Source organism: Ictidomys tridecemlineatus, chromosome 13 (assembly GCF_052094955.1).
Source record: "Ictidomys tridecemlineatus isolate mIctTri1 chromosome 13, mIctTri1.hap1, whole genome shotgun sequence".
NCBI lineage: Eukaryota > Metazoa > Chordata > Mammalia > Rodentia > Sciuridae > Ictidomys > Ictidomys tridecemlineatus.
In genome coordinates, this window is record NC_135489.1 from 95,045,798 (window position 1) to 95,073,445 (window position 27,648).

The 27,648-nt window shown below is 44.8% G+C and overlaps 1 protein-coding gene across 6 annotated transcripts in view; it reads left to right on the forward strand.

The window, feature by feature from the left end:
- Fam120a (family with sequence similarity 120 member A) overlaps positions 1-27,648 on the forward strand; it is a 167,946-nt gene that overhangs the window by 117,918 nt on the left and 22,380 nt on the right. For all 6 annotated transcript variants that reach the window (XR_013429932.1, XR_013429933.1, XR_013429934.1 and 3 more), the window contains exons 6-10: positions 1,244-1,341; positions 1,545-1,828; positions 11,964-12,051; positions 14,318-14,545; positions 17,119-17,293. Coding sequence is in view for 2 of the 6 variants with exons in the window: in XM_078030623.1 (XP_077886749.1) it covers positions 1,244-1,341; positions 1,545-1,828; positions 11,964-12,051; positions 14,318-14,545; positions 17,119-17,293 (873 nt within the window). In the remaining 4 variants the exon portion in view is untranslated. The remainder of the gene's footprint in view (positions 1-1,243; positions 1,342-1,544; positions 1,829-11,963; positions 12,052-14,317; positions 14,546-17,118; positions 17,294-27,648) is intronic.

Consider the following 27,648-nt stretch of genomic DNA (forward strand, 5'->3'; position numbering starts at 1 on the left):
AACTCAGGGAGTTTGGTTTTATTCTATTTTTTAAGAAAGCAGAGGGGGTCACGGCCCAGCCATGAGGGCCCAGTTGGGGCCTGCTGTGTCTCTCCACAGGATTTGTTTCTCCGCGTCCCTGGTAGAGTGAGTCTCGGACCCTCCGGCTGGTGGTGTTCCCAGGCTCTGCAGGGCCCGTGACTCGAGTTCCTCACGTGCTTACCTGGGTGGTCTTTCAAGGTGGCTGCACTGGGGCTGCCTCCTAGGCCTCAGCACAGTCCTGGTGCCACCTTAGGTTGCCTGAGCAGCAACTGGCATGAGGCACCATCCGCTCCCTGGTTTCCCTTCTGCCGGCGGACGTTGCCCTGAACTCCCGCCTCTCCTTGGACCCCATAGGTGGGGATGTTTCGGCCTGTCTATCGTAGTTTTCTGCTGCTGTGTTTCAGCCATTCTTCCATGTGGTTTTCTATTCCCAGATAGAATTCTGAAAATACAAGTTAGTATAAGATAAATGAATAGCAAGTGCCACTGTGCATCAGAACACGTTTACAAAATGTGGTTTTCAGAGAAAACAAAATCCCCAATTACTGATCCTTGGATGCATGCTAAAATATATAAGCTTAATTGGTTTTGCTTAACAATTAAAAATAACCTGAGGGCTGGGAGTTGTGCCTCAGTGGTAGAGCTCTTGATTGGCATGTGGGTTCAATCCTCAGCACCACATAAAAACAAATAAAAAATAAATAAATGTACTGTGTTTATCTACAACTTGGGAAAAAAAAAAACAAAAGCTCAGGCAACTAGTACTACACATTTTTTATACTTAGAAACTTACGCTGGGGATATAGCTCAGTTGGTAGAGTGCTTGCCTTGCATGTACAAAGCCCTGCGTTCAAACCCCAGTGCCAATAAATAAATAAATAAGCAAGCTTTTCCGTTTAAAAAAAAAAAAAAACTTGCTAGTTGGCTGCGAATTGAATTTGTATTTAAGTGGTTGAGACAAAAAATTTCTCTTGCTCTCCGAGTGTAAGGGGAAGTGCTTGGTCCCTGTGCTGCCTGCTGGGCTTCTGGTTCCAGTGAGATTGTGGATCAGGAGCTGCGTGTTAAACCTCAGTTTATAAAGAATTCTGAGAAGTGGGACCAGTGGTGTCAACGTCTGAGGCATGTTAGACACATGGGCCGTGGGCTGGCTCCAGGGATGTCCCAGGGAGATGGCATTCTGTTCACAGTTGTTTTATTATTTCTTCCTATATTGATGAAACAGCCAGACCAAATCCGTTTGGAATGCCTGGGATGGTGCCACCTTATGTTCCCCCTCAGATGCTCAACATTCCACAGACTTCTCTGCAAGCAAAACCCGTGGTAAGGCGTTTCCTGAGATGGGTGGGGCAATGGGCCTTGGGCATTTCGTTTTAATGAATACTAAAGTGATTTCTTAAATTCTTGGAATGCTGTATGAGATAGGTGCCAATGTTGGTCAAATTAAAAAAACACCCAGGAGGAGGCAGCCCGACAGGCCTTTGGCCAGGCCAGCCTCCTGTGATGACCTATGCCCTGTGCTTTAGGCCCCACAGGTGCCCAGCCCTGGGGGGGCTCCGGGCCAGGGTCCATACCCATACAGCCTCGCTGAGCCGGCCCTCACTCTGGACACAAGCGGGAAGAACCTGACAGAGCAGAACAACTACAGCAACATTCCTCACGAGGGGAAGCATACGCCGCTGTATGAGCGGTCCTCGCCCATCAACCCAGCCCAGAGTGGCAGCCCCAATCACGTGGATTCCGCCTACTTCCCTGGCTCTTCTACATCATCATCATCAGACAACGACGAGGGCAGTGGAGGGGCGACCAAGTGAGTGTGCGTGCTCACAGAGCACTCCCGGTGCCTGTGACCTGGGGGGCTCCCTCTGCCAGCAGCTGCTTGGGTGTTAACTCAGGCGGTCCACTGCAGGTAGGTGCTGCGCCCTGTGCTCCTTGGCTGTGGAGGAGAGAGAAGAGAGGGCCTGGTCTGTGAGGTCTCCACTGTGGCTATCTGCACCAGGCCAGCACCAAGGCCGGAGCTGTAGGAAACCTCTTGGGGAGGGATTTGTGTGACACGTAGAATATGGGGGTTCATGTGCATCAGCTCCACTGTTCCAACAGCCTTAACCTCTGGGCCCCTGGCTGCAGGGAGCTCTGAATTGCTCTCCTTCTCCAAACTCAGCAGCCCATAGAACTGTTCTTGAAATAATACTATTTGCCCAAGTAAAACCATGGAAAGCTGCCTGGACCCAGGCCAGAGTTCTTCCAGGAGAGGAATGTTGCAAATACGTAGTTGGTTAAAATCTGATGGAGAAAATCTTAAATGGATACTACCCCTTCCCTTAAACTGTCTTGTGTTTCAAAAAAAGGTAAGGAAAAAAGAAACAGGAAGTGTCTTTTCCGTTGAGTCTGTGTTTCTTTTTCCTTAGTTTGAATTCTATCTTGTCGGGCAGATGACCAAGGCTAGTTAATAATATTTCAGTTATAACAGGGCCGATGGATGTTACCTCTAGCTCTGACCTCTGACAGAAGAAGTTAGAGAAAGTGTCCAGCCTTGAGCAGGTTCTTGCTGATGTGTCCCCTGAAGCAAGTGATGTTTCCTCTCTGTAATATTCCGTGTGTCCACCTGTACAATGGGAGCAAATGTCAGCTGACCTTGGTGGCGATCAGGGCAGAGTTCTCTGCCCCCTGGGACTGCACATCGTGACTGTAGCAGAGAAATATAAAATTCATAAGTGGGCTATGTATACACAATCCTGAAACTCCAAAGTGAAGTTAAGGATTATAATTTAGCATTCCAAAATTTAAATTGGCCTTCTAGTAGGATGATAAATTTAATACCTTTTAAACCAGAATTTCTTGGTTGGGGCCCAGAAATCTGCATTTTAAATAAGTACCTCATGAGTCTCAGGCTCACATGGAAGTCTGACAGGTGGTCCAAGAAGCCCTTTCCCTCTAGAATTCTGGGTCATTGTGTGTTTGCTTTTTAAAATTCACTTATGTCAGCAAGATCAAAGTATCTGAACAGACTCTGGAACATTGACAGAGGTTAAAAACGCAAAAGAAGTGGACTGGGGACAGAGCTCTTGTAGAGTGCTTGCCTAGCATGGGTGAGGCTCTGGGTTCATGTTCCCCATGTCCCCATCACCCAAAAAAAAGGCAAAAGAAGTAAGCTTATACCCAAGAGTTACGTGCTAGTGGAGGAAGTTTAGAAACCAGATTGAGGTGGTTGCTTGGACCAGGGTGGGCATTCAGGAGACCTATCTGATTTGTCTTCATGAGGGTGAGAGCTGGACTTGGAGCAAGGACTGCTGCCTGGGCACTGTGCTTTTCTGTGTGTTCAGTTCTTAACCTGTTCATAAAGGGTCTGGTCAGCTCTTCCTGTGCCCTGGGATCTGGTCTCCCTGTGAAGTCTTGAAATTCCCAGTCTTCACCTTAGACACGGCATTTTTTACTGCTTCTTGCAGGCACATCTTATTTCTGCAGCTGGGGTGTGAACTGCTCAGTCTTGTGGTTGGTGTCTTGCCATCCTTGCAGCGTGAAGTGTCAGGCAGAAGAGAAGGCACAGTGCACACACAGCGCCACATCAAAAGGCTGGACTCAAGACGTCTCACTCAGCAGAGATTTAATTTCCTTGAATCTTCTCCATGTTCGCTTTAATACATAGAAATCATGTCAGAAGTGAAAGAAAGCAGGCAGATAGGAAAAGTGCCTGAAGCCTCAGAGTTAGACCCTAGACTGGGGGTGTGCTTTGCTTTTGGCTTGTGCTGTGGTTCAACTTAAGTTTATGTGTGTGGCAGGGGCCAAGAGGAGTCAATTTCATGGTTTTCAGTGAAGGTTCTAGTTTGTTGAATGTGTTGTATGTGGTGTGTATTCTATGCAGTTCCAGACTACGTAAGAGAACGGAATTTTGTAGTTTAAAAAAAAAAAAAAAAAAAACTCAAAAGCAGGTCATGGTAGTATGTACCTATAGTCCCAACTATTCAGGAGGCTGAGGCACAAGGATCACTTGAGCTTAGGAGTTTGGGGCCAGCCTGGGCAATGAGACCCTGTCTACATTTAAAACAAATAGTTAGGGGTGGTGGCCCATGCCTATGATCCCAGCGGTTCTGGAGTCTGAGACAAGAGGCTCACAAGTCCAAAGCCAGCCTCAGCAGTTTATCGAGGCCCTTAACAACTTAGTAAGACCCTGTCTCAAAATAAAAAGGGCTTGGGGATGTGGCTTATTGTGGTTAAGTGCCCCTGGGTTCAATCTGTAGTACCAAAATAATAATAATTTAAAAAATAAATAAATAAACCAGGAGTAATAAGTCAGAACTTTAGTTACTCTTGGTTTGAACTCAAATTAGAACCCCAGACCTACTCTGTGCTTTTAGGATGGTCTTAAGGGGGGGAAAAAGTTATCCTTTATTAGCCAAGAAATGCTTGAGCACTTGCTATTTACAGTGAGCAGGGAAGTGGGTGGGAGAGACAGGCTGTGCTCATGCGGTATGTTCTGAGGCAGGACAGTGAGCAAATGAAAGTGTGTGAGGAAGACTTCAAGAGGAGCACTTGTCCAGAGCGCAGGAGAGCAGGGTAGGAGGTTGATACCTGGTCCCCGGGGCTGGGCCTTGTGGAGCTGGAGGCCTTCAGTGCCATAGGAAACAGCCTTGAGTGTGCTCAAGCAGGGCCTGGGCTGGAGAGGCCTGGTGTTTCTTTGGACTTGAGTTTATTTTCCTCTCTGTGCTGTTTTCCTTTGGGACAGAAAAGTCTCTAGACAGTTGAGCAGCTGAGCCTCAGAGATCTGATCTTAACCCCTTTGACAGGTGGACTGTGGAAATGCTTATAGTCTCTAGACCATGAAATAGCAATGGAGAGCAGCCTTCTAGTTGCCTCACAACTTGTCCCCCCATAAGGCTGCCTGGGGGGCCGAGGGGTGCTCAGTAAATACTTACTGGATAGGTTGAGATGCCTGTGATGGAAAACAAAGGTCAGCTTCTTCAATTTAGAAATCCTTCCCATAATACATGTTAGATGATACCACAAGGAAGCGATAGTCAAATGCAGAATGTGGGACAGTTTACAAAAGAAATGGCCTAGTTCTCCCAACAGTAAATCAATGGCATTTTTTTTTTAAGGGTGTTGGTGATGGGTGATGGGGACTGTCACAGAATAAAAGAGGCAACCAAGAAAGAAAAATGCTTCCTACAAATTAAGATAAATGTTTTAAATGGCAAAAGATAGACGCATGCAATTCAGAGGAAATACAGACATCACTAAACACGTAGAAGGATGTTCACCCTCACTAAGAAGATCAAGGAATGAAACTTAAAACATAAAAAGGTATCTTTTTTAAAACGCATAAAATTGTCAAACATTTGTTCTTAAAGATAAACTATGGAGGGTGCCGTGGGTGGAGAGGGTGAGACGTGGCTCTCCCGGCAGATCCTCCTTGCCCCTCAGCCCTTCCCATAGGAGTCTTGAGAGCCACGGGCACTGGGCACTAGGCACCGATTGTGGAGATGTGCTCTGTACCTGTAGGAAGGTGGGTGTGGGCTGTGTGCCCAGGGAACATTACCCAGTGCCCCTGGAATGTCCTGAGAAAGTGCAGAGCTGACCCTAAGGACAGGCAGCCACACTGCCAGAGGCTATCATGACATGCATTGGGCAGTCCCTGTGCTTCATCCCTTTGTTACCCTTTATTTATTTTTTTTTTTTTTTGATGTCTTGTTCAGCATTTCAGGTTCTTGAATTGGGAGAGTTGTCAAGTGGCTCTGTTCTCGGTTCTGTGGAATGGGAGTCCTGACAGTTCTGCGCAGGGCTCTTGGAGCATGGGGCCGTCCTGCTACCCAGCCACCCAGCCACCCAGCCACCCAGCCACCCAGCCACAGCCTCTGCTGCTGGGGGGGTGTTTCCAACAGAGATTAGCGATGGGGGCAAGCCTGGGGAAGCAGGCCTGGGTCTAGCTGGGACTTCCACGGTGTGCTGTTTGCCGTAGGAGGAAAAGGTGCCTTGGGCCACGAGCAGACCAGCCAGTTACTAGGCCCATGACAGTTGGTTTAGCAGGGGAATAAGAAAGAAATGTGTTTTCTTCTGTTCTTTTTGTCAGAGTAGCATCTGCACACACTTGTTCTATTCTTGGTTACATTTTTTTAAATTAAGGTGGTGGTCTTGTTTTTCCTTCCCTTTGTGGCCTCTGTCAGTCCTGTTTTGATTGAATTAAGAATTACATTCAGGTCCTTATGGAGATGTTTATTTTGTGTTATTTTTTGTAGATTTATTTGGGCTCATGGAATTTGAATCAAAATGAGGTTGTTATATTTTTAATTCTTTTTTTACATCCTTTAAAAAATTACCATCTCGATACAAAGTTATAGAATTAAAACATTGGAAAATACAATATCGAGAATCTTCCATCTTCCACCTCTAGAGAGGTGACTCTCTTTGTAAGAGTTCAGACATCTTCTGTTTCTCTGCATATACTGAAATACAGTTTTTACAAGATTGAGGTCTGGTCTTAAGGATAGCAACTTGCCTTTTTCCCTTTTCTTCCCTCTTTTATATTCTATACACTTATGTAAGTTTACGTGTGTACTTACTTGTACATTAAGTGTAAGTATGTGTATTTAATATTGCTTTAGTGTTTTTGCATATTATTGCTGACATTTTTAAGTGGATAGGTAAAAGTCCTATTCAGAGAGAAGACATTTCAGCTTTGTGACTTTATTCACTCACATGGGCTGTTTCATGTTCTTGTACACTGACATGTGTGCCTGAAGTGGAGAAGGGCGCCCAGTGTCGCAGAGTGTCTTTTGGCATGTACTGTTGGTTTTGAGTTATACTTGCATGGTGGCATCTCTTGTGTGCACTTTACACATGCTCACACCCCATTAGCTCATGTGTGTAGCTCCTGGAAGCCCACATCTGGGCTGTGGAGGATGATTTGGGAAGGCAGGCTGTTCCGTGTAGGAGTTTAGGGCCCTGGGGAGCCTCTGTACCCCAGCAGCTGTCAAGGGCTGGCCTCCTGGTCTGTGTTATCTGGCTTCAGACTCCAGTGCACTCCTGTGTTAGTGGGAGGTCTACAGGGTTGTTTGTGAATTATACAAACTGATGCATGTGCATAATAATTGGCAGCTATCACTATTATTTTAAAGTAAACCATTATAACAATATAAGATCAAAATATATTATTGTATCATTTTGCAGATAACAAATAATTTATTTATTTTCAAAAACCCAAATATATTTTTGGTTTTTAATGTAGTAAAGAATCTCATTTTGTTAGCTCTGACATCCCAGGCAATATGTGCTTGAGTTTGTGTCTTTTTTTCTTTAAGGGGGTCCGGGTGTTTTTCTTCCACTTTGAGTTTTTTCAGAAACCTTGTGGTTCACAAAGAAAATTATGTTTCCCAGCTTTGGGATATGGAGACACCCACAGGCCAGCAGCTAGGAGTATGGCTTACAATGAGCAGGTGTAGGCTTGTCTTTCAAATTGTCGCGCTCCTATGTTGGATAGATTTCTATCTTGGCTTTTTAACACATAGTGATTTTTCTAGTAATTTCTCATATAAACAGTTCTGAATTTTGTTTGGCAAAAATTAGTTTTGGTCTGTGCCATTGCAGTGAGAGAGTCCGTGGATGTCCTAGCCACCCACTCCCCTCTGAAGGTGTTTTGTATTCATTTGTCAGAGCAGCCAGCAGTGGCTCATGGTGAGGCACCTCGGGACCCTTCCCACATTCTGTAAGGAGCGCCCTGTGACCACATAGCTCCCTGATACCAGTGAGAAAGTGTGAGCCATGCTCACTGTTGCCTGGGATGCGCTTTCTGCACTCTCTGGTCCTATGCTCCCAACCCTGTTCCATGGAGAAGACTGAGTGCAGGGACACAGGCATAATTAGGGGCAAGAGGGCATTGTAGGTGTCTGCATGCGTGGCCTTCCTGGTCATCAGGATTCTGAAGGATGGCATTTGACCAGACCAGGCCTCGAAGGAGAACCCTGAGTGCCTGTCTGGTGAGGCCAAGTCCTGCCAAGCGCCTTGGGGCCCACACCCTCCAGGGTGTCACACATGGACCTAGAGCCTTCTCTCTTTTGTTCTCCGCCCGGTTGAGTTAGGAGCAGATAGCCCTGAAAACTCTTATTGAAAGTCAGCCTTGCTAGTTTGGCCACGTCTGACTTTATACACACACTCTCTCCTCAGACATTTCTACTGTGGATTGTATCTGTTACTTTTCAAAATTTAATACTTCTTCCACATTGGTATTATTTGCCTTTGCTCTTCCTGTTGCTGGAGTCAGGTTTTACTCCATGTTCTGCCCCTTTTCTTCTCTCTGACATCATACTCTGGGATGGGGGGTGGGCAAACTAGCACATTCACTAAGAAACGTGGGAGGAAGTCTTTCAGGGACTAGCGTAGTTTGCTGCCTTTGGCATGCTTTCATGCAGAAGTAGCCTCAAGTGTCCCTGGAGAAGCAAGGCTGTGTTGCCGCTTTCTGACAAACTGCAAGGCCCACCCTGCCCTGCTGGGCTCCCCTACCACACGTGGACTTGCCAGAGTGCACGTGGTCTTCCTGTTGCTCACCTGCTGGATCTTTTCATGTGTGTGCAGCTTCCATCCACAGCCAGCTCTCCCAAGGCTACTTGTGGCACAGTTTGGAATAATGGGTCTCATTTTGAACCAGTGCCTTTACGTGTGCGCGTGCGCGTGCGCGCATGCGCGCACACACATGCCTCAATTAGTTCCCTTCTCTCTGAGCCTGAATTTTTATCATCAGAGGCTTATACAGAGCGATGTAAACTCGGTCTGGGTCCGAGGGAGCCTCCCTCCTCAAAGAGCCTAGCACTGCACCGTCTCTCCCCCTGGCCAAAAGGAAAGAGGGGAGACGTCTGATTTAAGTACAGTTTTAAGATCTTATCAGTGTGTAAGATGAAATATAAATGTGCATGGAAGAATTCGGAAATCTAATCCATCTGTTCTTCCAAGTATGGATGGCCTTTGTCATTTTCATATAATTGCTGTCTTAAGTTGTTTAGTAATAATGTTATCCCATTGAAGTATATTGGGTTTATTTTAAGATTTGCTGTTGTCAGCTGGGTGTGGTGGCACAGGCCCAATGGCTTGGAAGGCTGAGGCAGGAGGATCGAGAATTCAAAGCCAGCCTCAGCAACTCAGTGAGGCCTTAAGCAACTCAGTGAGACCCTGTCTCTAAACAAAATATAAAAAGAGCTGGAGATGTGGCTCAGTGGTTAAGCACCCCTGGGTTCAATCCCCAATACCAAAAAAAAAAAAAAATTGGCTGTTATCAAGAGGCTTTTCAGGGAAAATTTTAGATTTTATAGAATCATTAGAAGGTTCTAGGAGCATCTAGATCACATTATTTTCAGTTTGATCAACTATGTAGAACAAACACTAATACTAGCAAGTGTAGGTTCTGTGGGGTTTCTGGTAGCACAGCAGTTGGTCGAGTTCCAGGGTCACTAGAAAAATGTGATTCTGCCACAAAACTGAGGTGGTCAGGTCAGTTTTTTCTCACTGGCTCTCATGATGACATTAGAAAGATTTCAGACACGTCACTCTGAGTAGCAAGCATGAGTTTATTGAAGGGATAGGAAAAGGGGAAAAGGGGACAGATACCCTCAGTGGAGAGGGTGGGTCATCTCAGGGAAAGGACAGTCTCTCCTGCCTTGCCCTCCAGTTTTTGGGGGGGATCCCGGAGAAATTTCCAGACAGTCTTGACTTGAGACTGACAACAGGTTACGTCCCCACTGCGTTCCCACTACACAGTCCAGCTCTAAGCCACTTTGGCCCAAGCCAGCCAGTTCTAATTGAAACCTGTTCTCACAGGTTTTATGGTGGGGGGAATTATCCTTGTCTTGCTGAGTTCTGGGATCTGATCTGAGTAAAGGTCAGATAAGTCCCCCCTTTTGGCATTTTGGGCCTGCATTTCTCTTGCAGATAGCAGCTTATTTCTTGAGGAATGTTACCTGTTCTGTTGACTTAAGCCAGGCAGTGCTGCAGATAAATCGCTTTTTTACAAGAAAGCTGTGGGGGTCAGCTAATTATCCCCTAACCCCGTGTTCCCACTGCTCTGTCTGTCTCCTGTCACTCTCACGACTGGTGCACAGCCTTCCTGCCCTCTGTCTGGGGTTCCTGATCCTGGGGGTGGGGGAGTGCTGGTTGCCTCTGTGGTCAGTGAACCTTCCAGACGCGTCTTCACAGCGGTTAGAGAATCTTGGCTGTTCTTCATGTCGTCTGTGCTACCATCGTCATATACTCTTGGTGTGTGGCATGATGAAGGGACTCATCTTCCCGTGTATCCCCACTGCATGCCTCACAGCACTTATCCAGCTGTTATTTCTCTGACCCTACCCGCAGCAGCACACTCCGCCAGTCGTTGATGGGTCTGCCTCCAGTGCGCTGTCCAGGCCTCTTCACACTCAGCCAATAGAGCTGCTTCCTCTGGCCTTTTTAGTGGTCCGGACCCTCCTTCTCCCGGGGTGCTTGCCCTGGTTTCCATGCCTCCTGGCCGTCGCTGGGGGTCCTCTTATTGGTTCAGTGGCACCTGAGTTCATAGCAACCTTGCACAGAGCAGTGGTTCCCTGACAACTCTGGGAACCTGGACACACAGCAGTCTTTTTGTGTCAAGTGTGTGGTGTCCTTGACTAGAAGGGCTTGTCGTGTGACTGGGATTGAGGAGCTGGAATGAGACTCTGGGGTGTCACCTTGTGGGACAGTGTTCTTGGCTTAAGATGGATGGGATAATCTTCTCATCTATCCTTTTTGTACCTTTATTTAAAAATTAGAACTAAAATGAAGTTGATTAGAAGATAGGAGAATTAATGGGTCTTAAAGTCTGTCCATTTGTCACACAGGTCAGTTAGATAAGCCAGGTCTCAGTGTCCCATGCTGGCATGCCCTGTTGTCAGCACTCTTTTCATGAGGTCATTTTGAGTGCTTAGGCCTGCCACAGAGGGACCAAGTGCAGGGGCAAAATGCCCAGAGCTGCCCTGGCCATCCCCACCTGGAGTCACACTGTCTGCTGGGTCTGCAGCGTGGAGTGGTTCCCTGCCCATCCTGCTCAAGGCCCCTCAGATACCTGCTACCTATAGGACAAAGCTTTTCACTTTGCTGGGCACCATGGTAAACCACCCTACTAGCCTTGTAGTCCACAAGCACAAGTCAGCAGAAAACTAAGAAATGGTGCTTACTCTTCACACTTGTTCTGGTCTGTTCCATTTTCGTTTTGCAACATGCTAATTCAACCCACTATGTGGTTTTACCAGACTACCTCAGGGTCACAACATGGTCTAATAGAGGCTGATAGAGACATCTCCGCTGGGCCTGCCTCATCCCTCTCCCTACCCTATTTTTTTTTTACTACTTTGCCAAATAAAGCTGTTCCTCAAATAAGTTCCCATTAACCTTCTGTTCTCTAAACTCGCCCGTTCATCGTCTTCTCCTTCCTGTATTGCTCTTCCCGTGCCTTCCTGATGGTCCGCTTGGCAATTTCCCTGGCCCTGGCTGCAGAGTAGACTGGACGCCCTACATGTGTGTCACTACCTTACACTTTTTATTAGTTTTGCTGGGAACATTGAATCTTTTGCTGCCTGAATGTTGTCACTTACATGATGTGATTCCTGGTCTCCCTGTGACAACAGAAGGCTCCTTGGAGGCGAGGACTGCCTTTATTTCCCCTGCACCCTCCATGGTGCCGAGTGTGTCACAGGCCATCTTTGTACTGTCTGTCCCTCCTTGAGAATTCCTTTTCCTTATCAATGGTTGCCACTTGCCCCTTTGAAACAGGAAGAAATATTCCTGTAATAGGACAGAATTCTTTCTAGAGGTAATTTCTGGGGTGGGGTAAAGCATGGGAGGTATTACTGTTGTTCTCACAAGTCTGTAGACTTAGTTTGGGCCCTTCTTGTCATCGCGAGCTGGTTTGGACGGTGGTTCACGGTAGTCAGTGATGGTGTTCCTTTTACATTCAGCCACATCAGTGGGAACAAGATTGGCTGGGAGAAGACCGGAAGCCACACGGAACCTCAGACGCGGGGAGACCCAGGAGACCAAGCCAAGGTACAAAGTCTGTGCCTTCTTTCTCTAAGTTCTAATTCTGTGTATGTTGTATGAATGGTCAGTTTAAATAAGAATCTTTTTCGTTTGAGCACATAGGTCACATATGTCTTTCCAGAGGGGAGGAGAAGTGATTGTGGAGAGTTACCTCCAGCCTGTCTGTCTCAGCAAGGCGGGGTTACCCAGTGCACCTCTCTTTGCTCTGGAGCATAGTGCCTGAGCCTGCCTGAGTTGCCCATCTTGGGGGATTTCTGTGAGCACCTGGAATGTGTTCATTACAAATGGAAATAACTGCCAAGTGTGGTGGCACACATCTATAATCCCAGAGATTTGGGAGGCTGAGGCAGAAGGATTACAAGTTCCAGGCCAGCCTCAGCAACTTAGTGGTATCCTAAGCAACTCAATGAGACTCTGTCTCAAATTTAAAAATAAGAAAAAATAAAAAGGGCTGGAGATGGGGCTGGGGTTACAGTTCAGTGTTAGAGCACTTACCTAGCATGTGTCGGCACCACATAAAATAATAAATAAATAAATAAATAAATAAATAAATAAATAAATAAATAAATAAAGCCAAAGAGGAAAAAGCTAATACAGTAAATTAATCATTAAAAAAGAAAAAAAAAAAAGGCTGGAGATGTGACTCAGTAATCAAGTGCCCTGGGTTCAATCCTTGGTTGTCCCCCTCCCCAAAAGAAAGAAACTAAATTTCACTACTTGTTAATAGAGATCTCTAGAATTTTTTTTTTTTTTTTTCCAAAGCCATGCCTGCCACCTGTGGCCCCTAGAAGGAGCAGGACTCCTGCTGGGAAGAGGGTTGGTTTATATACAGGGTCATCTGAATATCAGAAATTCATTTGAACTAAACTGTTACATAGTCTCAACTGTTGAATGATTGTCCTACAAATAAGTAACAGAATTACAGTGTGGATACCTGTTATTTTCAAAGCACCTTCCAAAGCATTTTGAGTTGCTCCTGTTTTCTTCTGGAAGAGGGAGAATGTAGAAAACACTAGTGAATCATCCACTAGTTACTCTTCTTAAGACTTATTTTTACACTTGTGTATTAAAGAGTAAAATTAAGCATTTAATTGCACCCATTTGAAAGACATTTTGTTCCAAAACAGAAAAATTTGTGTCTTTAGGGTGGCACTGAATCAAGCAATAAGCAATTCTCATTTCCAACTTTTATTCTGATCAAGAAAAAGAAGTTTATTGTACAAATAATAATTGCTCTTAGGCAGTTATTCAGAAGATACAGATTATGCCAGAGCATCTCCTGCGTCTCGTCGGCACCACCACCTGGCACTAGCCCAGCACTGCATTAATCATCTGGGGTCACAGTGCTTTCCTGTTCTGTGCACACATTCCAGGTTTTGGTGGGTAGTTATTACAAATTGGGTATTTCCCATCTAATAGATTTGAGCCATTGTGTTTGATAGGATTACTTGGGTTTGTTTTGGTTTTGCTTTAATTTTTGCCTGCATGTAATTGAGTTTGGGGTTTTGTTTTCTTTCTCTTTTTTCTTTCTTTCTTTTTTTTTTTTTTTTCTTTTTTTAAGGTGGGGGTCTCTCTATGTTGTCCAGGCTTGCCCCAAACTCCTGGGCTCAAGTGATCCTCTTGCCTTAGCCTCTGGTGTAGCTGGGACCATAGGCATGTGCCACTATACCCAGTAGGATTCTGTTCTTTAAATACCAGCGATGGCAGTAAAGAGCAAGACTTAAGTCAGGGCTGGATATGAATTCAGTTCTGAATTGTTGGTTGCATATTGGTAGGCAGACTGTGTAGCCTCTCTGAGTGTTAGTTTCTTGCTGTGTAGGAATATTAGCAATTTCTTGAGGACAGCAGGAACACGGAGGACTTGGCCAAGTGGTGATGGGGAGTGAGAGCCGAGTGAGGTAGTGAAGCAGTGACAGAGCAGGAGGTCCCAAGAGATGAGCACAGTGGGTGGGGGAGCAACAGTGGCTTCCTGAGCCTCCAGCACCATCCCCCCTCCCCCAGTGCAGAGTCACACAGACACAGAGAAGCTGGGAGCACAGGGCTGTCCTCTGAGGACAGCGGGTGTTTGTGGCATTTCTGTGTGCAAGGCAGTCTGAGGAGAGGATCAGATAAGAGCTCTCTGATTGCTCTGTCTTTAGGTTGGCACTAGATCTGGTCTCTCCGGCTAGGACTCTGTACCTTCCATGGATGTCAGGTGGACAAACAGCTGGAACCCTTGAGAAAGTGGAAATGTGATGCAAACTTGTTCTCTCTCCTGCCCGTTGCTCTGTAGGCAGAAGGTTCCTCCACTGCCTCTTCAGGAAGCCAGCTAGTGGAAGGCAAAGGGAGCCAGATGGGCACAGTCCAGCCAATCCCCTGCCTCCTGTCGATGCCCACCAGGAACCACATGGACATCACCACACCTCCCTTGCCCCCCGTCGCACCTGAGGTGCTAAGAGTGGCCGAGCACAGGCACAAGAAGGGGCTGATGTACCCCTACATCTTCCACGTCCTGACGAAGGTATTATCCAGGGGCCCTGGAGTGGCTCCCATTCCTTGACAGGTGTTTTGTACTTTTTCATTTTGGAAACCATTTTTCTTTCTTAGTAAAATATTTGTAATCAGAGTTTACATTCTCCTTTCTAAACATCAAACAAAAGCTGAAAGTTTATGCCTGTAAAGACCTTTTGAAAGTCTTCCTTTCTTCTTCAACTTAGTTTAAAATATTTTTCAAATTTCTAATGAAATAATGACACATCACATTGTTTTATTACTGGTAATTATATTGTCCTGATTTCAGCTTCAAAATTTCTTCCACATTTGTGCTGTAATGTCAGAATTAATTCTGATGTAAGATATAATGTCTGATTTATTTATTGTTTGTCCTTAGAAAGTAATGTTTCCCCTTTTGAGTAGGTAGTAATAACTTCATGTATTTTGACTTGTTCATCTACTTCATTGAGTGCAGTTTTAATGGTGCTAATAGCATTGTGGAATACAGGATCTTGTTACCATATGCACACTCAGAAAACACGGTGACCTTTTTATACAGCGTCATAATTTCACTTTACTGGTATCTTTCCAACTGCATGATTAAATATGTGCATATAGTGTGGCATTGTTTTTTAAATCTGGGTGTTTCCAGTGCATCTATGTGTATTTAAATCTCTTCAGTGATCTGTAGTCTTTATGTTGGCATTTGTAATCATGGGCCCACAATTTAACAAGTTACTTAAGTGACCAGTTATCATGCAGAATTGGTTTGTTACTATCATGTATTATTTATGTGCTTTCCTCAATACTTGTGCCACTATATATAATCAGGCTTTTTTGGTTTTTGCAATTCATCTGTGGTTTGTGAAATGGAGTCAGTAAGTATAAAAGACTCCTACTCCACAGTACTCATGAGGTAGACTGTTGATGGACTAGTCCAAACATTGCTTACTTTTATAAATTAAAAAGGACATGAATATTTAGCTAGTAATATTTACTTGGTTCATTTATTTTTTTAGTTGTAATTGCTTCCAAACTCATCTTACTGTTTGATATTAATATGCATGAATAGTATCACTTTCAGGTTGTGGTTGTAAGGTAAATATTATTTTAGGGTTCAATGTAAATTATAAAGGGTAAGTGAAAGTTACTTTGTGGGAAAAGGATTTTGCTAAGTTTAAGGGACCAAAGTTTGGGGAAATAACATGTAAAAAGATGGCACAGTTTCCCTGTGGGGCTCTTGGAGATGTAGGGTACTGGATGTAGGGAGCCATCTGCTGCACCCTCCCTATGGGATCTGAGCCCTGTCCCCAACAGTTCACTCAGATCCACATGAGGGATGCAGACTCTAGCTGACACTCTTCGGTTCTCACAAATTTCAAGGGGGAAATGTTGACATAATGACTTTGAGAAAAGTAAACCTGTCTTTTCAGATTTTAGAATGTTCAGCTTTTTAAGTATCCTAGAGAATAGTATAGTGCATACTATTTCTTATGAGCTGAATAGCTTTGGTATTACATTGTACAGGCTAAGATATGTAGTTACCTGAAGCTTCATGATAGTACAGAGAATTGTCAAAGCGTCATAATCCTAAGAGATGAGAGTGTTAGAATACCTATAGCTACTGGATTTAGAAAAAGAGTTAGAATACACATAGCTACTGGATGAATGAATATGAGAGTAGTGGACAAAAAGGGAATGACCAGTTTTGAAATTAAATTTTTATGAAAGAAAATGTTATAAAATTATTAAGGCAATAAATTTAACAGACATTGAAGATATCAAATATATTTTAATGTTATGAATATACATAAATAAAATTTCTCCACAAAATATTCTGAGATATATTTTGGTGTCATAAAATGCCCCAGACAGGACCACAGAATTTTGGCAACAGTCTGGGTTGCTGAAGGCCACACAGTGGGTCCTTTGCCTCTGGGAGGCATGTTCTTGAGTCACGAGATTAACTGGAACTTGAGTGAGGTGGGGTGCTTTGATCCTTTGCCCTAGTAGCTGCTCATGACCTCACTCACAATGAGATGCTCTTTGAGCACCTATCACACTAATGCAGAGACCTAGTACATTTGTAAAATGGAGCATTCTCTTAGGTAGAATATTTTTAATATGTGGTCATTTTTAATGAAAGAGCCTAATTAAAAATATATGACCATTTCATTTTCAGAATACTTAATTCCTTGGATTGTATCAGGTCTTTGAAAATTATAAATTTTATTATACTATGACCATCTTAATCCCTTAAATAAAAAAGTTCCAAGTTCTCAACATTTTCTATTCTATTTGTTGTCTGGTGTGATCTGTCTAGGTTGTTTCAAAGACTTTGGATTTTCTACGTGTTTTGTTATTAATTTTGGATTAAGTATAAAGTAGTATAGGGTCTGTTTTGAGGCTTTGAGCATACATTTAGACACAGACTGCCAAATTAACTCTTCTGTACGTCATGGGGTAGGCCAGTTGTTAAGCCTTTGATTTGGAATAGAATTGCAATGTCATTAATGGAGATAATACAGTATGTTTCTGTGAGTTGATTATAAATTCAACATGAAAAATGTGCAATATTATTCTGCTTTCTTCCATGCAAAGGGTGAAATCAAAATTGCTGTTTCTATTGAAGATGAAGCCAACAAAGACCTGCCTCCGGCTGCCCTGCTCTATAGGCCAGTTCGTCAGTATGTTTACGGAGTCCTGTTTAGTTTGGCAGAAAGCAGAAAGAAAACTGAGAGACTTGCTTTTAGAAAGAACAGACTTCCACCAGAATGTATGTACTGTAACAATCCATTGTTTGTTTTCCTCGGTACCTCGTAATCTCTTGTGCATTTTCTAAAGCCTTAGAAGAATCCTGACTGAGTTGACCCAAGAGTCTGCGTGTACAGGAGGTGGGCCGGGCTGCCCACTGGGCAGTAGGCCAGGGTAGAGCCCTGAGGACAGGAGGAGAAGCCAGACTTTCCTCAGTAATGTTCCAGTGATGGTGCTTATTCAGTAAAATAATAAAACCGCAGGTTTACACTTTAAACTGAATGTTGATCTGGAAGCACTCTTGAATGGCCGTCACTCTCTGTAATTACCCGTCTTAGTAACCGGGACACTTGTGTGTCTGCTATGGTGTTGACAAGGTGCAGATCTGCTCTCCCCAGCAGGCTGGCGTCTGGAGACAGGTCCTGCAGGGCTCTGCATCCATGGCAGAGGTTGTGGGACTTGAGTGGGTCGTCCCAGGATTGCGCTGATTTACCTCAGAGCCCTCGAGAGGCGGTGTGCTTCCAGCTGATAGACTGGGGCTGCTGGAAAGTATTAACTTGAAACTCTGATCAAAGTTGAGGTCAAAAGCATTTTCTTTTATTTTCTAGTGGGTTTACGTCATATTTTTAAGAAAATGGTGCCTCCTACTCTCAGCAATTTGATTTCCTGATGTAAACAGTATAAAAACCAGTGTATGTTTACTAGGAAATAGAAAATATCCCCAAAACATACAGTCTAAAATAAGAATATTATGAGTTGTGGAAATTGTAAATTACCACATCATTCTTTTTAAAGGAAGAACGTTTGGTTACAGAGTTCCTGCTGTGTGGTGGGGAAATGCAGGCCTCATTAGAGGTGAAACTCATGATCAGTACTGACTGTGTAGTTCTGAGTTTCAGAACTTAGTTTAAAGTTAAGTAGATTCTTCAATTTTCTGTTTGCAGTTTCTGTGCCAAAATGGTGATCCGTAAGGCTTTAAACCAAGCACCTGTCACTCCTTCCTTGGAGATAGTTGTCCTGAGAGCCACTGTGAGCAGAGCTGATAGAAGGTGATGCTGGCCCCACAGCGTCGCTACCTTCCACCTCTGTGTCCTTGATGGATAGGAACACTGAGTGTTAGAAATGGCATCTTCTCAAAGATGTGGCTCTCTTACATGAATACATTCTCATTCTTTGCTCATATCGTGTTTCATTTGCTCAGAAAAAAATGGCATTTCTCACTTTGTAGCCTGGCTTGGGTTCGTGGCTAATAATGCCCAGCCTTCTGTCCTGGGAAAAACTGCTTTGTGGTAGAAAGTATTTGACTTATTTGGTTAAGTGTTCCAAAAGTAGACTTACCTTTCCACAGCAGGCTCCTCGAGGAATTTCCAGTGATCACCTGTGCCATCCCATGGAGGCCAACTCGACCGTCCCCTTTCCCTCTGGCCTCAGAATGTTTGGCTTCGTGTGTACTGCAGTGCCAGAAGCTTTCAGAGAGTAGTCTTCACACCTCGTGCCCTGCTGTGGGTGTACGATCAGCACGTGTGCACACACAGCTGACCCGTGCCTGGGTCTGGAGTGCTAATAGGCAGTGGGGCCAAACCTTCTCAAGGGCTGAAGTGTGCTGAGCACACAGGGAGGGGAGTCGTCAGGCAGAGCCTTGGCCCCAGAGGTGCTTGCCTGCTCCCACCCCTGTTCCGTGCAGGCCAACCCCAGCCAGGGTCAGAAGTTGTGAGAATGAGCCATCAGAGGAAGGAAGGACCAGGAGGAGAAGTCTGGGGTGACTCAGGCAGGCATGCAAGACCTCAGGTGGGGGTGCCGTAGACCTAGTGGAGGAGGAAGGGGACTTGGGAGAGTGCAGAAGGGTGGAGGTACTCTTATCTCCAAATGCGGGTTGGTCTGGTCCCTCCCCCCACCTCTTCTCTACCCTATCCCCCCTTCCTCTCTTCACCTCCTCCTCCTTGGTAAGGATTCGAAGTTAAAGTTTGATCATTATTGTGGTATTTGGTCAGTGGAAAGGACTCGGGGAGAGAATAGGTGAATGTGCCAGGGAGAATAGGAGAAAATTACGAAAGTTATGGATAAGGAGTGGATGTTCATGGAGCTTAGGTGGGAGGGAGGAAGAGGGAGGAGTGCATGCTCTGGGACTGCTATTCTGGGTGAGGGCAGGGAAAATGGGGGGTGAGGCTGTCTCAGGCCTGCTTTGGAGAAGGTAGCCACTTAGCAATGTGCAAAAGGATGAGACCCAGCTGGGTCACACCAAGATCATGGAGGAGTGAGGACTCCACCTGCCAGATTCATCAGACTTTAAAGGTGATTTTTAAAACACATCCATTATTATTGGAGTATCTAGCAGGTTATTAAAACAAAGGGTGAATAATTGATATAGGGACATGGCTGTGGTTTAATGGAGGTGAAGATCTGAAATTTGGAACATAAGAAAATTAAATTCGCATGTGAGAGAGAGTACGTAGATGTGGTGAGGTCCTTCTAAGGGTTGGTGCTGAACAAATCAGTTTTTGCTTGGGTGATTTAGGGACTCCAGTTTTGACTCTTCATAGAGATGAGGGAGCCACTGGAGGTTTGGTACGAGTGATATTGCTATTTAGCAAGGTGAGTTGCCAGCTATGTACAGACTGAACTGAAAAAGACAGGTCTGTACATGGGAAGGAAAGGGCTCATTCAGGTGGACTTTGCCTAGGCTGAGTTAATTAAAGCCCTTAGAATTTAAGTGTTGGGAGAAATGTATTCATGATGTGCTGTTACAAATAAAAACTTGCTTCTCAGTGGAAATGATGTGTAAACTTGACCCGAGTTTCAGTGTGAGAGATCTTAGGCAGCAGCTTAGGAATCTTGATCTTCATGGGGAGCTCCTTCATCCATTACTTACGTTCATGAGGGGCAAACAGCCTGTAAAAGGGATTTTACGGCAGTAATCCACCCCCACCCATGAGTACCCTAGCTGACCCCAGCTCTCCACAGGGAGATTTTCATGCTGAGAATCTCTTGTGAGTGCTGTATTTGAATGCTGTTTGTGAGTGGCATCTACTAATGCTCACTGCGGTGTGAGCACTAAAATGCCTGCCTCGACCTGCTCATCAGATTTCGGCTGACTGAATACTGGCTGCTCAGACCATCAGTTTAGGCTTCATCACTTGAAATATCTATTAATCGATCACACATTTTGCTAGTAGTAGGGAGAGGGCTGCAGCTTCTTGATGCTCTGAGTGAGACAGGAGAAGGCTTGATCATGCTCCAGTGAAGCCGGACCTAGGAAGGTTCCCAGGAATTCGTGGTGACTGGTGGGTCATGATGGTATTGCCACCTGTTGACATTCACAGTCTAACCTGGGGTCACTCCTGGACTACATGCAGATTGTACTACATCATTGGCTCATGGAAGAAGAGCCATAAGCCACAGAGGGCAGGCTCCTGAGAAGGCTTGCTCTTTCTGTGGGCTCCAGAAGGAGCTTCCGCTTAGACAGCTTGGTGGCCATTTCTGAGGCAGGGATCTGAGAATTGTGCTGTAGAGATGTATGTTCCAGTTCACGGTCACTATTATGAAAATAATATTTCAAGAGGGCTTTATTATCAGAGAAAACTATTCAAAGGGTATATTAAAGTCATAAAGGGTTGTTTAAAAGTATTTAACTCTCATTTAATGTAAGGCATGAGTTCATGTAGAAACCGAGTCTTGATTAAGGCAGGTGATCAATGTTCACAGTTTTCATGTGACTTACCTAGCCATCATTTAAGTTGCTGTATGGTGGAAGTAGGACGTCAGACCCTTTAAGAATTGTAGCCTTGGAAAGTCTGGAGTATTGTTTTCCACTCCTCTGTGTTCATCCCTAGGTTCTGTCAGGAAATGCATCAAACCTTTGTCTACTGTGGCAGCACTAACCGACCCAGGGCAGGACCAGGAGCATCTGTGGTTGGGGAGGCCGGAGCCCAGAGGCCTGTTTCTCTTGCTGCTGGAGACAGGGCAAGGCTCTGAAGCCAGGCTCCTGACTAGAGGCTTCACCCTGTGGAAGTGCTGAGGCTCTGGCAAGCTCCCTAGGGCCACCTGTGAAGCAGGTGGTCCTGTGGCACCCCCTCTTCCTCCTGGCCTCCCTCCTCAGAGCTTTGGCTGCCCCAGTCGCTTTTGTCCTCAGGTGCCCTGGGCCACCCTCAATCAGTGATTCTTCCCAAGGGCCAGGGGAGGGGCTGCAATGATTTGAGGATGAGCAAGGCCTAAGTTTTAAAAGGATATATTGCATTGTGGAGCCTCAGTTACAATAAGAGTGAAGAATTCATGGTGTAAAGTTCAGTGATTAACTTTTTTTTTTAACTAACATTCAATTAATAACAAAAGTGGCCATTATTTGCTCACTTTGCATTTCCCATAACAAGTCTTTGTCATTATCTCGAAACTAAGTAAGTAAAAGAAACAGGCTTAGGGCTGGGGATGTGGCTCAAGCGGTAGCGCGCTCACCTGGCATGCGTGAGGCCCGGGTTCGATCCTCAGCACCACGTACAAACAGAGATGTTGTGTCCGCCGAAAAAAACTAAAATAAATTAAAAAAAAAAAAAGAAAAGAAAAGAAACAGGCTTAGGGGCTGGGGATGTGGCTCTGGCAGTAGCGAGCTCGCCTGGCATGCGTGCGGCCCGGGTTCGATCCTCAGCACCACATACAAACAAAGATGTTGTGTCCGCCGATAACTAAAAAATAAATACTAGAAAAAAAAAATTTTCACTCTTTAAAAAAAAAAAAAAGAAACAGGCTTATAGAATAGGTGGAAGTAAATTATAAACTCATGATAAATTTATAGAACCTAGAGAGCAGTTTTCTAGACTGTATTATTTTATAAAGGATTTCCCTATACAGCTTGAGTGTTTCCTTTATTTAAAATAAAGGACCAAAAATGTTTCATATTTTAGAGTTTTTTGGATTTTTGGAATATTTGCATAAACTTTGCTGATCAAGCATCCTTTATCCCAAAACCCTAAATCTGAAATGCTCCAAGATCTGCAACATTTTGAGGTGGGGGGCTGGAGGACTAGGGGGTAGATCGAGGTCCTACAACATCACAGCGTACCTAAACACATGCTCTGCCACTGAGCTACATCTCAAACCCAAAACTTTGTATGTTGGAACTCAAAGGATTTGAATTTCTGAGCATTTTGAATTTCACATTTTTGGGTTAGGCACATTAAGTCTATGTTCATTCTCTGTGTGTTTGTGTGGTGCTGGGGATTGAACCCAGGGCCCTGTGTATGCTGGACAAGCATACCCCTGAGCTACGCCCTCAGCCCTGTGTTTATTACTCTTTTCTGGCTACCAAAAGGAGTATTGTTGTTTTTCCCTCTAGTCCCCTTTGCTTTAGAAATGTCTTGCTTATGTGACCATTGGGATTAAAAGTCAGTTGTCTGCCATTGTAGATTATTTCATGAAATAGCATAACTGATCAATAGTAGTATGCTGATTTAGTATTTGCAGTATTGTTCTCACAAACCTTTTAATTGATCCAGCCCAAGATATGGTTACTTAAGACTATCACCACCATCAGAGTCTGATGTTACTCTTTTGGATTAGTATTTATTTTGTAAGGCCTTGAACTTTTGAGATTTTTTTAATTTTTTAAATCTGATGCTGATGATTAAATCCTGAGGTGCTTTATCCCTGATCTATATCCCCAGCTCTTTTTTTTTTTTTTTTTTTTGAGACAGGGTCTCACTAAATTGCTGAGACTGCGCTTAAACTTTCAGTCCTCCAATCTCAGCCTCCCAAGTTGCTGGGATTATAACAGTAGCAGGCCACCATGCCTGGCTTTATCACGTACCTGGGGAGAATGAGGATTATGAACGAGTTACCTTCGCAACCTCAGGTAGCAAAGTTTTAAGAAGAGCATTCTCAGCCTTTCACCTTTGGGATCCATTGAGCTGTTCACAGGTGTGCAGCTGAGTGGCTAAGAACCACTGGGCTTCCCTGCTGCCCACATGCTGGTGCTGCTTGGGAAGGAAGGAGCAGGAAGTTTACCTATTAGAAGGAAAAACCAGCTTCACTGTATCCAGTTTCCTCTTTCTGACCTGAGACAAAAGAGCTCGTAACTGGGAGGAGTGCTCAGGATGTGCCTCATAAGACACAGGTGCACGAGCATAGCAGGCTAGCTGGCCAGGTCATGGAGGTCACTCTTCTCACTCTCTTTTTTTTTTTTTTTTTTTAAAAAGAGTGAGGGGGAGAGAGAGAGAGAGAGAGAGAGAGAGAATTTTAATATTTATTTTCTAGTTCTCGGCGGACACAACATCTAGTTGGTATGTGGTGCTGAGGATCGAACCCGGGCCGCACGCATGCCAGGCGAGCGCGCTACCGCTTGAGCCACATCCCCAGGCCCTCTTCTCACTCTCTTGTCCCTCCCTGTCAAGGTGGCCTGTGCACAATGCAGGCTGCCCCTTCCTGAGCTCTGAGCAAGTATTGCTCATTGGTGGTGGTGCCCTGGCATGGAGCTTAGGGACAAACCATATAATGTGGCCTTATAGGCAGCAACTACCAGTCTGTAGGAACTGGCTTACAAAGAACCACGTTTCTTATTCCTTGTCTGGGGTTGATTCCAAGTCAGCATTATAACAGATTTCCAAGGTGGCTGGTTGTCATGTCAAGTGCAATGCTAGGAAAATGTGATTAAGGTCCGATGGGAAATACTGGGTTTTTTTTGTTTTGTTTTTTGTTTTTTTTAAGGACAGCTTAAGTATGACAGTGTTTTATGCCCCCAACTTGCAGTTTAAAGGGGTCCTTTCTATAAAGAAAATGCATTCTGAATTTGGCCTCTAGTCACATAGGAAGTGGATGTCCTAGAGTTGTTCTCTAGTGTGACGGCTAAGTGAGCCTCTCAGGCTCAGCTGAACCTCAGTGGTTGAGCACATACGTGCCTTAGCTTGCCTGGGGCCCTGGGTTCCATCCCCAGCACCATCAAAAACAAAAAAAGTTTGTTCCTGAAATAGTTTTCCTATCAGGAGGAAAAGCAAAATAAATATATTTGTTGATGGTGACACACAAGATTTACTCATAGATCTTCAGCTGGATGAGTGGACCTCTGGAATATGTGTCTGTTTTTCTGCCCTGCTACCGGCACAGAGTCATTCATACCGCCATGCTTTTCCTAAAGCCCGATCTGTGCCCATCCAAGATGTTCCTGTGGTTCGGTTCCTTGGCTCCCTTCCAGGCAATCCTGTGTGTCCAGAGGTTTTTGCAAAAACGATGAGAATTCAGCCTCCTTTCTGTTAACTGGCTGCTATGAGCTAGAGCAGAGAGTGGAGACACCTGTCTTCTGGCAGCCGTGATTCTCTGAGAGCAGTAGGCATTGCCAGCTCACTTATCCTGACTGGCACCCTTTAGCTGCCCAGTTCAGAGACTTACCACACAGAGCCAAGCCTTTTGCTTTGTTTGGCCCCCAGCACCTTCAACGCTATTACAGTCAACCTGAAAATTGGACAAGCCTTGGAATTCTTCAATTTGTAAACTATTTTTATATTAACTTGTTATAAATAATATATAAAATGTTGGCTGGCCTCACAGCTTTTCCTGCGTGGTGAGGGTTGCTAGGTGCTTGTTATGTTTAATCATCAGGCTTGTGTTGCATAGCGAGGTTACAGCCCCTTTTCTTAATCCCTGCAACCAGGCTGGGTCAGGAACCCAAGCAGACCCTCCCTTAGGCTCAGGCACATGCAGGTCGCTGCTCACCTGCCTTCTTTGCCCTGGCCCTGCCTGGACACAGAAGCGGCTGGCTGAGTACTTGGTAAATGTTTTGCCAAAGGCTCCACAACTGAGCTGCTGAGTGGCAGTGTATTCAAATGGTCTCCAGGTTATTAGACTGTTTAAAAGCAGCTGAGCCTCTTGTAAGATAAAGCAACTCCAGAGCAGCTTTGCATTCGGAGCAAGATTTGTGTTCATCGTACCTATTTCCTCTGGTACAGACACAAGTTTCTAAATTAGATGTGAGCTGTGTTTGTGAATAGCAGTGTTGGAGCTCAGTGGGAACATAAATGCTTGGTGCTGTGATAGAGAGCATGGCTCCTCCCGGCACCCACTGTGGCCCGCTGAGTCTCGAGGTATGCATCTGAGGCACAGTGTCAGATGAGGCCAGCTCAGGCCGCTGCCAGCCCTCAGCACCCTGGTAGGAGAGTTGCCAGACCCAGAGCCTGGCAAGTGTTTCTAAGGGCACCAGGCAGGGCAGGTACCTCCCATACCTCCCCAAATGAAGATAACATAATAAAATAAAATGATTGCTAAATATGACTAAATTGGGGCAAACACAGCTGACAGAAGGGAAAGAAACATTGAAGATAAAGATAAATTTAATAAGAAGGCCTCTTTTGAGAAAGTCCAAGGGGCTTCTAACATTCTGTTTTTGTGATTCATTAGAACCCATGCTAGTGTGCGTGTGTGTGGTGTGTGTGGAATGGTGTGGCGGGTGTTGTGGAGGGGGGTGGGGTGTATATGGAACGGTGTGTGGGGGTGCGTTGGTCACCAGCTCATCATTCTGAAGCTCCTCGCCTGGCTTGCTCCTCTTGGCACATACTTCCTTTGAATTGGATGCAGCAGGGAGCCAGGGAGGGGAGTGGGCTCCCAGGATGGCTGCTGTGTGATGATGATGATCCTCTGTGTCTGACACTGCTGCTGGGGGTGCTTCTGGAAGCTGAGCTGTGCTGGAGCTCAGTGGGAACTAGGTGTGGGGGAGGGGCACCTTAGATTGTGCGTCTAAAGACAGGTTCTGCTTGATGGAGATTTTTTTGGTTTTCTGACACCTAAAAATATTAAATAAAAGCAAATAAGCGTATGTTTATATATGTATTACCTGTGTTTTTTGAGTTGATGGATTTTCAAATATTTTGAGTGTTTTAAATTATCCCTTTAACATTTAAACACTAAGATAGCAAAATGTCAATGGAAGGAATATGTCTAATGACAGCAGTAACACTTTTGTAAAAGGCTAACTTTTCAGCGACTGTCCTGACTTGTACCCCTGTTCATCCCAATGAGCTTGATGTGTAGGGGCACAGTCTGGAGCCCTTCCCCAAGGCATGTCCATGACATGTTCCTGTGTGTGTGACACTGTTACTTGGCTTGTTGGGTATTGAAATGTATTTACATTTTCTGTTGCTGATAAACTGTACATCCACGTATCTAACTCCTGACAGTTCTCTTCACATTTTAAGAGATTGTTGTATTGCCTGATATATTTACACTTGAAGTGGAACTGGAGACCATCCAGTTATTCATGTAACTGTCGCAGTTTTGGAACCTTCAGAATCTTTCACCTGCCTTAGGTGTTACTTTAGAGAAAATGAACCCCGGGGGATTGATGTTATCTGGATAGAAATAATGTGCTGAAGACCAAATTAGAATTCACGATACCATCCTGGTTTCTGCCCCTGCTGCTGGCCTGTGGGCCGTGCCGTGGAGTATGGTGGCTAGCAGTGGGGCCTTGGACTCATGTTGAGCCCCGCACTGGGCACAGGACCACACAGGTCCCTGCTCTGGTTCTGGTGTTTACTGAACTAAAGTGAGCCACTTGTTCCTTCTGAAATGCATTCCTACACTTTACCATCAGGCCGTCACCTCAGTGCAGTTGACGAGGAAGTTTAACATGCTGCTGGCACATGGAGCACCTTCATTGTATCTGCACTCTCACAGTTTCCCTTAATTTATTTGGAAATGATGTGGGGAAAATGTGCATGTTTTTATGTTTGTAAGAATTCACACTGTGGATAAGAGGTCATTGTTTTATACTATATGAATTCAGAACTTCTTGCCCTTTTTCCAAATGAAATTGTTAGAGATTCTGGCAGTGTCTTGAGTCTTGCTGGATATAGTCATTGTGCTGACATCATCCAGATTCAGAACTTGGAAATTCTTTTCTACTTGTGTCTTCCTGGCCACTCTTTAGAGTCCGCTGTTTATTCAAGAAGGAAGTCCTTGAGTAAAGTGGTTGCCAAATGCAAATTATTTTTCAAATCCAATTTGTGAAGAAGAGATTAGCTGTCTAAGTTGGCTTTCCATGTTAACATAACTATATAATCACGTACTTCTGTGAATTTTACCTATTCTGTGAATATTACTAAAACTTTTAGTAGATTTAAACTGTTGGTACATTCTAACATCCTTGATTTGTTCACTGGGTCTATGGGAAAGTCAAGTCATGATCTGATTGAGAAGAAATTTACAAATGACCTCACTACAGATCTGAATGAGCCATTAATCACAGAGTAGAGGGCACAAAGTACTTGAGCATGAGGGCTCTGTGCTTGGTAGTTTGCTAAGGTGAGGACTCCTCAATTACCTGCAAGGACGTATCTTCAGGCTCGTGGGTAGAGCAGGTTGTTTTTCTGCAGGCTGACGGTCGGTAAGTCATGTGCCTTAATG